The following is a 14,424-nucleotide window of genomic DNA, read 5'->3' on the forward strand; positions in this document are numbered from 1 at the left end:
GGTCTGACGTTGTGTTTCAATAACTTGCACTCTCCACTGAAAAGACAGCAAAGGTCACTATGGCATAGCTTACCCAATCATACAAACACAGCAATATACCAAAAAAAGTTGATATTTTTAGAAAGTATTTCTCAACGTGATTTCTGCTTCATTACTAAAGCAGATCAACTTTGTCAATCACTGTTTGAGAGAGCTTGCAGTGCACAAATTACGCCATGTTTCCTAGATTAAATCAAATTTTACTCTTCAAAAGTATTCATAGCAACATCTCAGAATGCTTGAAAGAGCCCTGTTTCTCTAACTTCATAAGAAAATAGTTAATTTGAAAACTGGGTAAAGCATACTGGAATAGTGTTTAAAAACACTTGCCATATCCAAAACTGAAATTGCTCAAGACAGTTATGTGGGTCAGCTTTTTGAAATAGTACTACCAACCAAGTGAAGATGAAGTCCGTACAGAAATATTGTCAACCAACACCCCAACTTGCCTTTTATAAGAAACAGGCAAGACACAATGGAAAAATTGATCAGTCATGATCTCAGTTTACATTCAGAAGATGAGTACATCAAATAAATTTAAACGGAATGCTGGTGAAATCAACAAATAACACGAGTGCTAGCCAAAAACATAAGAGGATCAGAGTTTAAGTATTACAAATTTGCAAGAAAGGATTCAGCTTTGTCATTGAATAAAAAGGTTGTGTGGAACTCAAGAATCATGGCACCATTTCCCATCTCAGCATCTATTCTGGAGTGCTGTAAACTTTTTCCATGGCATTTTGTTGTCAAAAAGAATACTATTTGACTTCACAAATTATTTTTCCAAATAAATTCCAGGCCACATATTTTAAAAAGTCATTTGACCATGGAACACAAAAGGTAAGTGTTGCGCATGTTTATGACTGGAAAATTCACAATAGAACTTGTTTAGTTGCAAATGACCAGAGGATAAGTCAAATAGGATTGGATGAATTTAAAGTACAATGCTACTAAAGATTACACAAGTAATTTAGCTTTGCTGTCAGAGAACATTGACAAACTATGCAAACAGCTACAAAATTTGTTGCATTCCAAAAGGCTGCAAAACAAAATATAAATAGCATTAATTCATGCCCTTCTCTCCTCTGCTTGGGAGAATGTTAGATATATAGCCTTTAAAAGGGAGAAAATAAACTTTCACAAAGTAGAGAGAAAAGTGAAATGGGAATGATCATGTCTGCCCTCTGTTGCACAATTTCACAAATGGACGAAATCAATGGTCACTTTCACTTCTGAACATGAGCAATCTCCATCTGAACAACTGAGTACTAGAAAATTAGAAGCAGATCAAGTAACATTCCTACCTGCGCATGGAAAAGTGATAAACTCCTCACAGTATGCAAAGGAAGCAGAACCTTAATCAGAAATTGTTTGTGTTCAGCCTTCAGGGGCAATGCAAACCCGTTTATTATACTGTCAACAAAATAACAAGGAATGGTTATCCACCTACAGCCTTATAAACGTATACAATGCTCTACAATTTCTCTGGGAACTCTATATAAAAGATTTTTATCAAAATAAATAGAAACAATTGAAAGAGTAATTATGTTCTACATGGAGCTCAATGCTCACATTTTTAAACACTTCAGGCATTTGTTCACCAAACTGAAGATGCCTATATGCTGGCCTTGTCTGACAAATTCAATAAGACAACCTCCCTTTTCACATCTAAGTTATAGCGAAATTATAGATAGGCGTTGCAGTACATGCAACTCTGTGCCAAGGAAGTGTAGCAGAATGTAAGCACTGGATTAGAGAACCACAATGGTATCAATTCATCAACATTTTCAAGGACATTTTAGTAAGCAAATATGTAAAGTAGATCCTAACTATCAATATTTTTAGAATGATATATTGTGGACAGCTCTTCAATCCATACAGCTCATTCTCTTCCCCTGCTTCTATTTCCTTCCTAATCCCACCCTATAAAGTTTTCGAACAAAGAGAAAAGAAACAAAGGCCAGTGTATAACATAAAAAAAAACTGAATCAATGGGCTGAGAGAGACATGTTATGGAAGTAATTTATTAAATAATGCAATGTCTATTTTTGGCATACTTGCTGGAGTACAGTTAGCTATGAAGATGCCTTTGTGCAACATCACCTAATGTTTTCAGGCCACTGCCCTATAAGCCACGCAAAGAAGTGTTTTTATACAGCCAGCTGCAGCTGCTTTAAATGCCTGAAGCTATTTAGATTTTGTAAATATCTGGTTGCAGTTCGGAACTCAGAATTGAACTATCTGCAACCAGTTTCTTTTATTTTACATCTGTGACAAAGTGGAACATCAGAAATGAGGGATACATTGGGCGTAACCCCATGTGCAAATTTTTGAGAAAGAACTTCCTCCGTACAGTTGGGCAAGGAAAGGTAAAAAGCAGTAGTCAGCTCTTCTGAGGCAGAGTTTCACAGAAATATAAAAAGTAGCAGTAGGCCATTTGGCCCTTTGTGCTAATTATCCAACTCAGTACACTGTTCCCACTTTCTCCCCATACTATTTTATCCCTTTAGCCCCAAGAACTACACACAACTCCTCCTTGAGAACAATGTTTCATTGTCAATCACTTTCTACCATAAAATTTCAGTGTCACCACTGTCTGGGTGAAGAAATTTCTCAACTCAGCCTTAAACGACTCTCCTGTATCCTTAGAATTTGATCCCTGGTCTGGACTTCATGGTTATTGGAAACATCCTTCCTGCATTTAACCCATCTAATTCAGTTAGAATGTAGGCTACCTAAGGATGTTGACAGTGAGGGATTTAGTGATGGCAACACCATTGAATGTTAAGGAGTGGTGTTTAGATTGTCTCTTGTTGGAGATGGGCATTGCTTGACATTCGTGTGGCATGAATGCTGCTTGCCTTTTCTAAGTCTAAACCTAGATATCGTGCAGGTCTTGATGTATTTGGACATGGGCTGCTTCAGTATCTGAGGAGTCACAAATTGTGCTAAATATTGTGCAAACATCCCCACTTCTGACCTTATGATGGAGGGAAGGTCATTGATGAAAGCAGCTGAAGATGGTTAGACCGAGGACATTACCCTGAGGCACTCCTGCAGAGATGTCTTGGAGCGGAGATGACTGACCTCCAATAACCACGATCATCTTCCTACATTCCAGGTATTACTCCAACCAGCAGAGAATTTCACCCCTGCACCGATTTCCCACAGAGCCCTCACACAGCCGGAGTCAATGTTGGCAGATTCAATGGAACGCGGTGCTGATGTCAAGGACTGTCAAGCTCACCACACCTCTGGAATTCAGCTCTTTTGTCCACGTTTGAACCAAGGCTGTAATGAGGTCAGGAGCTGAGCGATCCTGGCGGAACCCAAACTGGGTATCACTGAGCATGTTATTTCTGAGCAGATGCTGCTTGATAGCACTGTGAATGATACCTTCCATCACTTTACTGATGATCAAGAATAGACTGATGGGACAGTAAATAGCCGGGTTGGATTTGTCCTGCTTTTTATGTACAGGACATACCTGGGCAATTTTCCAAATAGTTGATAGATGGCAGTATTGCTTTGGAACTGAAACATCTGGTTTAGGGGTGCAGCAAGTCCAGGAACACAAGTCTTCAATACTATTGCAGGGCTGTAACTGGGGCTATAACTTGGCAGGATTTCAATGCCTCCAACCATTTCTTGATATCACGTGAAGCGAACTGAATTGGCTGAAGACTGGCATTTCTGATGCTGGGGACCTCTAGAGGAGGCCAAGATGGATCAATGACTCAGTACTTCTAGATGAAGATTGTTGCCAATGCATCAGCCTCGTCTTTAGAACGGATGTGCAGGGCTCCCTCAGTACTGAAAATGGGGATATTTGCGCAAAGTCCTCTTGCAGTGAGTTGTTTAATTGTCCACAACCATTCATGACTGAGCTTAGATCTGATCTGGTCTGTTCATTCTCAGATTGCTTAGCTCTGTCCATCACTTGCTCCTTATGCTGTTTGGCACACTAGTCCTGTTTTGTAGCTTCACCAGGTTGACTCCTCATTTTTAGCTATGTCTGTTGCTCCTGGCATGCCCTCCTGCACTCTTCATTAAACTACTATCTACTAGTAATTCCCCATTCTCACTCTCTAGAGGAACACAATTTACTTATACTTCTTTTTAAAAAGTTCTTGCTCTCCAATTTTAGTTTCCTAGCTAGCTTCCTTCTGAGTAACCTTGTTGCTATTCTTTGACATTCTTAATATTCTGACCAATTATCCAACCTGTCACTCATGCTTGTGCAGTTATATACTTTTTCTTCTAGTTAGATTCTTTCCCAAACATCCTTATTTAACCACAGATGATGGCTCCTTTCTTGAGAAGTTTTCTTTACAATAGAAACATATTTAACAGTATTTTAAACTATCCTCTTTAATGGCATCTCCATACATACATCCACCAGTCTGAATGCCAGGTCACTTCAGCTAGCTCAGTTTTCATGCTCATGTAGCTATCTTTAACAGAATTCGAAATATTACTCCTAGACCCAAACATCTTCCTTTCAAACTGGATGTAAAATGGAGTTATATTTTGGTCACTACTATCCAAGGGAGTCTTTATTTTGAGGTTATGAATTAATAAAGACAGCCATTTAGGAAAAGCATCAGAATTCTATGAATTTGTAACCAAGCTTAATTTAACAACTTCGAGAGAAGAAAAATGAGAAATCCTAGGACGAGGTTGCTTACCTTCCTAATATTTCCAGAAGTTCTGCTACACCATTAAAACGTTCTGTTTCATAAATAAATCTGCAAAGAAAACTGACGTTAAAAGTGTGCGCTTAAACAGCAAGCAACACTTTTTACTGGAAAGAAAAATAAAAACAATACAAAACAGTGAAACTTGTAACAACAATGCCCAAATATTTGCAAAAAAACATTCAAAAACTTAAAATATATTATTTTAGTATTTTGAAGTACAGAGTTCAAACCTGAAATTATGCGTAGGATGTTGATATAGTCAATGTACAGCTAGCTAGCTAAGAAATGCTGCAGATGTAATTTTCAACATTTGTGTTTGGCGTACCATATTTAATACTTACCTCACTTGCATTTCAGAAAATTATAAATTAAAAGATCTCATCTGTTACTTATTCAGAAAGGAGGTAACCATAGAAATAGTGGATGCACTGGTTACAATTTGTCAAAGGTCACCAGATTCCAGAAAGGTTTCAGATTGGAAATTAGCAAATGTAACTCCTATTCAAGAAAGGTGGGAGAGAACACAAAAAACAGGAGCAAGAATAGGACATTCAGCTACGAGTCTGCTCTGCAATTGAGAAAGATCATAGCTGTTCCAAATGCGGCCTTAACCCCATTTTCCAGGACACCTAACACCCCCATTCTTAAATAAATATAGATTCCACTGTCAAGGAGAGAGAACAAGAAATTACAGGCCAATTGGCTTGACATCAGCTGTTGGGATATATTAAGGACGACTTAACTTACAACACCATATAATAAATGGCTAACGTTCACATGATTTTATAAATGGAAAATAACATTTGACAAAATCTTTAGCTTTTTGAGGACGTACCTACAAAGACAGATAAAGGGTAACCAGTACATGTAGTATGCTTGGAGGTCCAAAAGGTATTTAACAAGATCAAATCAATGAAAATGGGGTAACATATTAGCATGGATTTGTTAATAAACTGGAAGCAAAGGGCAATAAAATGTTTTCAGCTTCACTCGCTGTGACTCTTGTCGTGAGAATCGGTGCTGAGGCCACAGTCATTAATAATCAACATTAAAGGACTTGGATAAAGAGTAATGCATCTCAGTTTGTTGAGATACAAAGGTACACGGGAATGCAAGCTGCGAGAAGGACAGAGAAAGAGGAAAGCTAAGTGAGTGGACAACAAGGTGGCAGAGAGTATAATGTGGGTAGGAACGAGGATATTAACATATTTATTAAAAGAATGAATTATTTGAAAATGTCTTGAAAAATTTGTTCCAGGCAATCTAGATAATGCTCTATAACATGCTTCATAAAATTTACAATTTATAAAAATTCCAAGGTTTGACAACTGATCCTGGAAAACCAAGTATGATACTGAAGTGGATGATCAGCCACGATTGCACTGAATGACAGCGAAGGCTCAAAGGGCTGATGACCTATTCTTTTAATGCTCCTAATTTATCAAAATTTCAAATCATACAGTTAAAAAAAAGAAGGTTCTTTGGCCATCAAGTCTATACTACCAAGAAATGTGCTATGGCCTACACTAGTTCCATTTTCCTGCGCTAGGTCTATAGCCCTCAATGTTATGACATTTCAAGTGCTCATCCAAGTAGTTTCTCCAAGATTGTAAGATTTCCCACCTCAACTACCCTCCCAGGCAGTGCATTCCAGACCCACACCACCCTCTGGGTGAAAAGGTATTTCCTCACAACCCTTCTAAACCTGCTGCCTTCCACTTTAAAATCATGCCAACCCCGCCGCCCATCCCCCCACCCCGCCCCCGCAACTTTGTTATTGATCCTTCAACTAAGCAGAACATCTGCTTTCTGTTCACCCTGTCCATGCACCTTATTTTATAAGTTTCCATCAGTCCCCCACCCCCTGAAACCTTCTCTGCCCCAAAGAAAATAACCCGAGCTCATGCAGTTTCTCTCTTCATAGCTGAAAAGCTCCATCCCATGCATCATCCTGGTAAATTTCCTGTGTACGCCTCCAATGCAATCACATCCTTCCCACAGTGCAGACACCAGAACTGCACACAGTACTCCATCTGTGGCCTAACCAAAGTTCTGTACAGATTCAAAGTGACCTCCCTGCTCTTGTAATCTACACCAGGATCAATAAAGACAGGTGTCCTGCACTACCTTATTGACCTGTCCTGCCAGCTTCAGGGATCTGTGGACAAGATCCCAGAATCAAAGCACTTAGAAAGGACTTGCATCAACATTGCAGTGAAATCAAGAATTCATTGTTAGAATTCAATTTGACTAAATTATCGCACAAGATTGGAAAGAGCTTTGATGCAAACCCAGGAAGATGCCAATTCCTTGCTCAATTATCTCCCCAAGAGCAGTGATTCGGTTAAGACAAGGGATGATGCTAATCAGACCCCATTTTCTTGGTGTTAATGGCCTGGTAAGTTATTGGAAGCTTCAGTAAGCATATTGCAGTTCCCTTATGGCAAAGCACCTGCATTCACTACTCTAACCACTATGAACTATGCACAAGGCAGATAACTTTATTGAGGTACAAGTTTGACACAGATCTTAAATTAGTGCTGAGTATTACTCAGCATCCTCATATTCACTTTCTTAACTCCCTTCATCTACCCCCAACAAAATACACTTGAACGTAATTCTTCATTATTCTCAAGTCAAATATTCGACACAATAGGTAATAATAACACTTACTGTAGAAAAATATTGTTAATTTGCTTCCGGATAAACGCTCTAAGTCCAAGAAACTTCCCATAAATTCTGTGCAAAACAGTCTTCAGGTAGTCTCGCTCTCGGGGATCTTCACTGTTGAATAATTCTAAAAGCTGAAAATTACCAAAAATATAATTTCACCCTTCCTGTAAAGCTCTTGCCCAGTTTACAGATAAGTTTGACTTAGTTTATTTGTAGTCACCATACCTTCATCTTCATTTCAACAATAGGTCAATTGTAATAAAATGCAATCTTACTTTGTTCTCTAGAAGCATTTGATAATTCTACTTTTGCTCAGAAATCTAACATAATTTTGACTTGATTAAACATAGAAGTCACAACAGGAACTAATCCCAGTACTTTGCTAATGGATTATTGTAGCGATTGAAAGATCACAACATTCTAGTCAATTTTCAACTCAGTAGTCTGCCCTCTGACATGTTTTTACATACACACACATATACAGAAATGGCACTCAACCACTGAATTCACTGCTGTTCAAATATTTCATAACTTTTCTCATCATACAATTAAATTGTGGAAATAATATTTTATATCATTGATTGCTAAGTTCAATATCACAAGGTTCTAGGCAGTGTGTTAACACACTGAGTGTGATCAGTGACAGAGCAGGAATTCTTGAAACCGAAAACGTGATAGTGCATGTCAAAGCAGGGAAATCTAATTTTAAAGGAATGATCCAATTGACACCTGCCCCTAGAATGGAGGGATCTCAGATTGAGATTAAAGCAAAATGCATAAAGGGGCAAAGTATAGAATCAAGTTCTCCCATAGGTGCACGAATGTCACCACTTTGGGGTAAAGGCCTGCGTAATTGTCTGGTAAATGTTCTGCATTGACTATTTTTGGTATACAATGGCACATAAGTCAATGAACGTCAGTATCTGCTAAATGATTATCGTGATCATCAATGAATTTGTAACTACCTTATTCACTCCATTACACGTTAGAAGATCCTCATATATACTGGAAGGTTTCTTCTGGGATTTTCTCTGCAGGTTTATCAAATGACAACTTCACAGATAGATGGAGGTGGTGTATAGGATCCCTACAGTGCGCCTGCATTTTCCCATGGATAATCCCTGGGCACTATGGACAATTTAGCATGGCCAATCCACTTAACCTGCACGTTTGGACTGTGGGAAGAAAATCGGAGCACCCGGAGGAAACCCACGCAGACACGGGGAGAATGTGCAAACTCCACACAGATAGTCTTCCAAAGGTAGAATTGAACCTGGGTCCCTGATGCTGTGAGGCAGCAGTACTAACCACTGACCCAGAAGAATATAGAAGAATTTTTGTGGGCACTAGGAAGCTACAATAAATTTTGAATCCATAATATTCAATTTGGAACAGAACAGATACATTTAGGGAAGACATGCACAAAACTATTAATGCAAAGCCAAGGAACCACAACTTCATGAAGCTTTAAAAGGGAAATGAGTAGCAAATCACTGAACATTTTTTAAAACAATGTTGCAAAAGGATATTCAAAATATCACCTATACTCAAACTTAAATATATACACATTGGCCAGAATATTTTGCTGTCTTAGAGGATATAAAGGTGGATCAATCTCCTAGGCCTGATCTAAAATATCCCAGAACACAGTGGGAAGGGAGGAAATCATGAGGCCCCTTGCAGAAATATTTGCATCATTTATAACTATGGGTGAGGTGCCTGATGACTGGAGCGCAGCTAATTTGTACCTTTGTCTAAGGGAGGTTGTAACGAAAAACCAGGGAACTATGGACCTGAGAGTCTGACTTCAGTTGTGGGTAAGTTGATGGAGGTGATTAAAAAAGATAGGATTTACAGACATTTAGAGAGGCAAAAATTGATTAGAGATAGTCAGCATGGTTTTGTGTGAGGAAAATTGTGTCTCAAAGGCTTAATTGAGTCTTTGGAGGAACTTACCAAAAAAATTGATAATAGCACAGCAGTGTTGTTGTTGATTTGGATTTTAGTAAAGCCCTTGACAAAGTTCTGCATGGTATACTAATTAGTAAAGTTAGGTCACAGGGGATTTAGGGTGAGCTTGCCAATTGGATACATAATTGGTTTAACAGCAGGAGACAGTGGTGGTGGAGTGCTGCTTTTCATGCTAGAGGCCTGTCACCAACAGCATTCCACAAGAATCTGTTCTGGGTACTCTTTCGCTTGTCATTTATATAAATAATTTAGATGAGAATATAGCAGGCATTGTTAGTATGTTTGCAGGCGACACTAAAATTGGTGACATAGTAGTCAGTGAAGAAGGATTTCTAAGATTACAAAGGAATCTGGATCAAATGGTCAATGGACTGAAAAATGGCAAATGGAGTTCAATCTGGATAAATGCGAGATATTGCATTTTGGTACAACAAACAAGGGTAGGACTTATCCAATTAATGGTAGGGCTTTGGGTAGTGCTGTAAGAACAGAGGGACCTAGGGGTGTAGGTACATAATTCTTCTTTCAAGTTTGCATCATGTATAGACAGGGTGGTTAAAAAGGTGTTTGGCATGATTGCCTAGGAGCTGGGAAGTCATGTGGCAGGTTGCACAGGACATTGGTGAACAGTTTGGAATATTGTTTGCAGTCCTGGTCACCCAGTTATAGGAAAGATATTATCAAGCAGGAGAGGGTTCAGAAAAGATTTACCAGGATATTGTCGGGTACGGAAGGTTTGAGTTATAAAGAAAGACTGGATAGGCTGGGACATTTTTCCATTGGAGCGTAGGAGGTTGAAAGGCGATGTGATACAAGTTTATAAAATAATGGGAGGTATAGATGGAGTTAACGTTAATTGTCTTTTCCTTAGGATAGGGGTTTTCAAGACTAGTGTGCATATTTTGAAGGTGAAAGGAGAGAGATTTAAAAAAGATAGTGGCTTTTTAACACCACGGGGGTGTGGAACGAACTTCATGAGTAAGCGTTGGATGCCGGTACAATTACAATGTTTAAAAGACATTTGGATAGATACATGAATAGGAAAGGTTTTGAGGGATATGGGACAGGAACAGGCAGGTGGCACTAGTTTTGTTTGGGATTATGCTCGTCATGGGCTGGTTGGACTGATGGGCCTGTTTTCGTGCTGTATGACTGACTTTATACTGTTCTATATCTTAGTTTCATGAACAATTGGTTGGTAGAAAGTACAAGCAATGGACAATTATTTATCTAGTCAAAAAAACAGTTCACACGCACCTGCAATACAAATTTCTGATCTACATATTTTTTGGCAATACTCGGTTGGAATTCTTGACTCTCCAAAAACCGAATGAAGAACTCATATACAAGCTGAAATAGATAAGTTAAATTACAATTTAGTAAACACTCATTCATTTCTAAATGTAAAGCTACCAGAAAGAAAAAGATCAGGTTTGAAAGGGGCAGCTTTTAACCATCATTTCTTGCTGATTTCACAAATTTCTCCCCACTCTCACCAAAAAAAGTGAGTAATGAGTAGTGAAGGCGCATGCAAAAGAAAGTTTCAGTGGTTTAGCAAAAATTTCTTTAGCTCTTGGTGCTAATGTTATTTACCAGAAAGGAATAAAACCCTGCCAACTCCAATTAAGAAATACGGTATGAACTGGTTTTTGCTACTGCATTTACTTCCCTGTAGTATATGCGGAATCCAGTCGACCCTTTCAGTTTAGAAATTTACACCACTGATGAATTCCAGCTGCCTGGCTAGGTTCAATCAGGTGATTCTCAAGTGTGTACTGAATCTTCTCTTCCAGAGCTTTATCAATAAAAGGTGTCATTTTATTGGTACTGATTCTGATAAATCTACATCATGCCTGGCTTATATTGTACATCCTGGTGTATCTCTACAGATTACCTTGAATTTCCTCAGTAACCTAATTAGATCCAAATACATAAATACTAGTGCTTAACTACCCCAATATTTCAGTATAACTGAGATAATGGGAGGTTTACTTCGTGACCTATCTACCTCTCCTACCTCACTCACTGTTTTAGTCATCCTGCACTACTCTTACCACTTGACACATTTGCTTTTCCTCATCTTCCTCTCTAACATGTTTATGTGACATAAACTGATTTTTCTTTCTGCAATCAGGAGCATCTGCCAGATAAGTCACTTAGCTAACCCACCCAACTACCTCATGTGGACCACTAAACTTGGTTTCAGAGGTTCATCTTGCAAAGGTAATATCGCTAATACTTTATTTCCTTTTTGAAATGTTCTAGTTGCAGCATTTTTGCCTGTGAAGTTTTTAAAAATACACCCATGGTACTTTGCACACTCCTGTCTCTAAAAAAAAAGGGACATATAATTCTCAATATTTCGAGGATTCACCTTCTTGCCTTAAACAATGCAGACATACATCCGAGGAGATTTCTTGCTATCTCTCATGAACATCACCAAGAACTGTGTTCTCATGACCAGTTTTCGTGGGCCTCTTATCTCAGAACCATAGATCAATTTGAATGGACTAAACCCAGTAGATTCAATTGGAGAATCTCTTGCAGCAAATTGCAAGGAATCTAACCCTTTTTCCTAATTCTGTAAGCATGCAAAACAATTTCCCTTAAATGATTATTTTGAAAGTCCAATGGTTTCGCTCCAAAGCCTGTGTTTGTGAATGGACTTCAACTTGCTTATTATGTTGAGGTGTCCCCACTGCCTGATATATTCAGTATGTCTTTATAAAACTGCATTATGCCCTTATGAAGTCCTGACCAAGGTAAAATTTCTGCTTGTTGATGCTCGTCTTTTTCATATTCATGTTTTGCCATAAAAACCTCACGTGCTACTCGCAGCATCACATTATTAGACTTGACAGTCTATCAGGTGAACAACCGTCCATTCATGATCCGTAGGAATAGGAGGATGTCCCCACTTTCTCATCAGATGTCCATTTTTAATGTAATCCCATTCTAGTTCTTTGCCAGCCTCTGCTGCAGTGTAAACTGTGTCAACTTGCTTATCTCCGAATCAGCTACTCAAACATCTGTTTGTGTTATTACTTTGTCTGGTGATGAAATTTGTTCAGCCATTGTTCTCATTACCACTCTCAATATTTAAAAATCCTGAATAAAGACAATACATTGCAGATGTTGAAAATCTGAAATAAACAAAAGGCTGGAGAATTTCAGCAGATTTGAGAGTGTCTGTGGAGACTCTAAATATTAACGGCTTCTCTCTCCGCAGATGCTGCATAACTGTCAAAATACTTGAAACTGGTTGCTCTAACACTGCTGTGTCTTTAACCTCACTTGGATTTTGAGATTACGGGCAACATTATAAACTTCACTCCAACCAAATCACTATCTAGAAGTCAATCAATTTTGTCCACAGGTAATTTTTTTTTTCAAGCAACTCCTACTTCCACTTTTCCTGAGAAAAAGTCTCACGAACTGCATATTGAGCAAGAGAACCAGGATATACTTTGGCTTTCACTATATTCTCCAGAGGGAAAGATATGCCCTTTTCCAGCAAAAGGATTTTTAGCTTGTACCCCTTAAAATAGCTATGGTTCAGTGGAATAATTTCAAAGAAGAGAAGTTCTTGTTCCTTTTGACATAAAAAAGGTATTTTAGTCACCCCTGCTGCAACGACAGCAGTGTTTACCTCCAGTTTTACCATTGTAGTTCAGCTACATTTTGATCTGCGGTATTTTCTGTGTGAGTTCCTGATCAGCCTCACTCCTATGAACCCATAATCCTTAAAAACCTCCTTCAACAGTGATGCATACATTTTCTATGCTTGATCTGCCAACTTGCTCGGCATGGGTAATGTCCTGTTTCTCTCTGGCCACTTCAGTTGTTCCACTATTTTATCAACTGGAAAATGACAGAATGCCTCCATGTTTTTACCCCCTCATTGTTGTAGGGCCTATACAAATTTAAACATTCCTTACTCAATTTTAGATGTGACTAGGATTCTTCAGCATATAAAATCTCTTCTGTCAACTGCATTACAGTAGCTTCTGCTATAACGCGATAGTTTCATTCCAGTGCAACATCATGTTATAGAAAAATGTGCTATAGAAATATCAGTGCCTATGGGAAAAGCGGGATCAGGAGCAGACCACCAAAAGAGCATAACGCAAAGGACAGCACTACTGTCAGCAGCTGTTCAGACAGGTTGGTCCAGCTGTGACAGCAGCTTTGCCGCTCCTTCTCAGGTTTACACAACTATCCTCACGATTTCCAAAAAGTGCAGAATAGTTGCCCAGGTGTCCTGGTCAATACTTATCCATTAGTCAACAACACAATGATAGATTGTGTGGTCATTATCACATTGTTGCTTGTGGGAGCGTGTGGTGTGAAAATTAGCTGCTGTATTTTCTACAATGACTGCACTTCAAAAATATTTCAGTGGCTGTCAAGCTCTTTATAACATCCTGAGTCTGTGAAAGATACAAGCCTTTGTAAGAAAGATCTAGGTTCAAGTCCTGCCTCAAATCTCAAGTGGCCAGGGAAGGTGTATTCACAATGTGACTAAAAAGATTGATACTCAATCAGCAAATTCTTCCAACATTGCCAGTAGCAGACTGTAAGATTGAGACAGATTCCTGGTCAGCCGTGTGACTAAAAGAACATTGGGTACTCTACCACCACTATCCATAGTTCCAGACTGTGACATACATATGTGTATGTTGCCATTGCAACTCAGACTCCTTCAGTGATCTTATCACCACAGCACAAGGGTATCGAAGGATATGGAGCAAAGGTGGGAAAATCAAGTTGAAACGCAAGTCAACCATGATCTGACTAATTACTTAAATAGGCTGCTGGAGCCTCTTGTCGTACCCAAGTCCGATGCCTCGCAGTGTTTCCTTTCAAGGTAAGTTAGATATACTGTTTTTCTCTCCCCTACAGCTTACTTTCCCTGATAACAAATCTGCTGCCTTCTTTCTTTTCAATTTTAATGAAGGCTGACAGGGAGAATTTCTCCAGGACTCTCAGAATCACAAGTACACTGTAGATGTCATTAGCAAAGAGCTCTTGACAGCCAGAT

General features: G+C 38.8%; 1 protein-coding gene across 1 annotated transcript in view; it reads right to left on the reverse strand.

The window, feature by feature from the left end:
* Positions 1 to 1,144: 1,144 nt before the first annotated feature.
* The window catches only part of LOC109929960 (serine/threonine-protein phosphatase 2A 56 kDa regulatory subunit epsilon isoform-like), a 54,232-nt gene continuing 40,952 nt past the window's right edge, over positions 1,145 to 14,424 (reverse strand). Inside the window, exons 4-7 of the mRNA XM_048599831.1 lie at positions 10,641 to 10,733; positions 7,413 to 7,543; positions 4,728 to 4,787; positions 1,145 to 1,452 (exon numbers count right to left, since the gene is read on the reverse strand). Coding sequence (XP_048455788.1) covers positions 1,308 to 1,452; positions 4,728 to 4,787; positions 7,413 to 7,543; positions 10,641 to 10,733 — 429 coding nt within the window. The 3' untranslated portion in view covers positions 1,145 to 1,307. The remainder of the gene's footprint in view (positions 1,453 to 4,727; positions 4,788 to 7,412; positions 7,544 to 10,640; positions 10,734 to 14,424) is intronic.

Source organism: Rhincodon typus, chromosome 8 (assembly GCF_021869965.1).
Source record: "Rhincodon typus isolate 14 chromosome 8, sRhiTyp1.1, whole genome shotgun sequence".
Classification (NCBI taxonomy): domain Eukaryota; kingdom Metazoa; phylum Chordata; class Chondrichthyes; order Orectolobiformes; family Rhincodontidae; genus Rhincodon; species Rhincodon typus.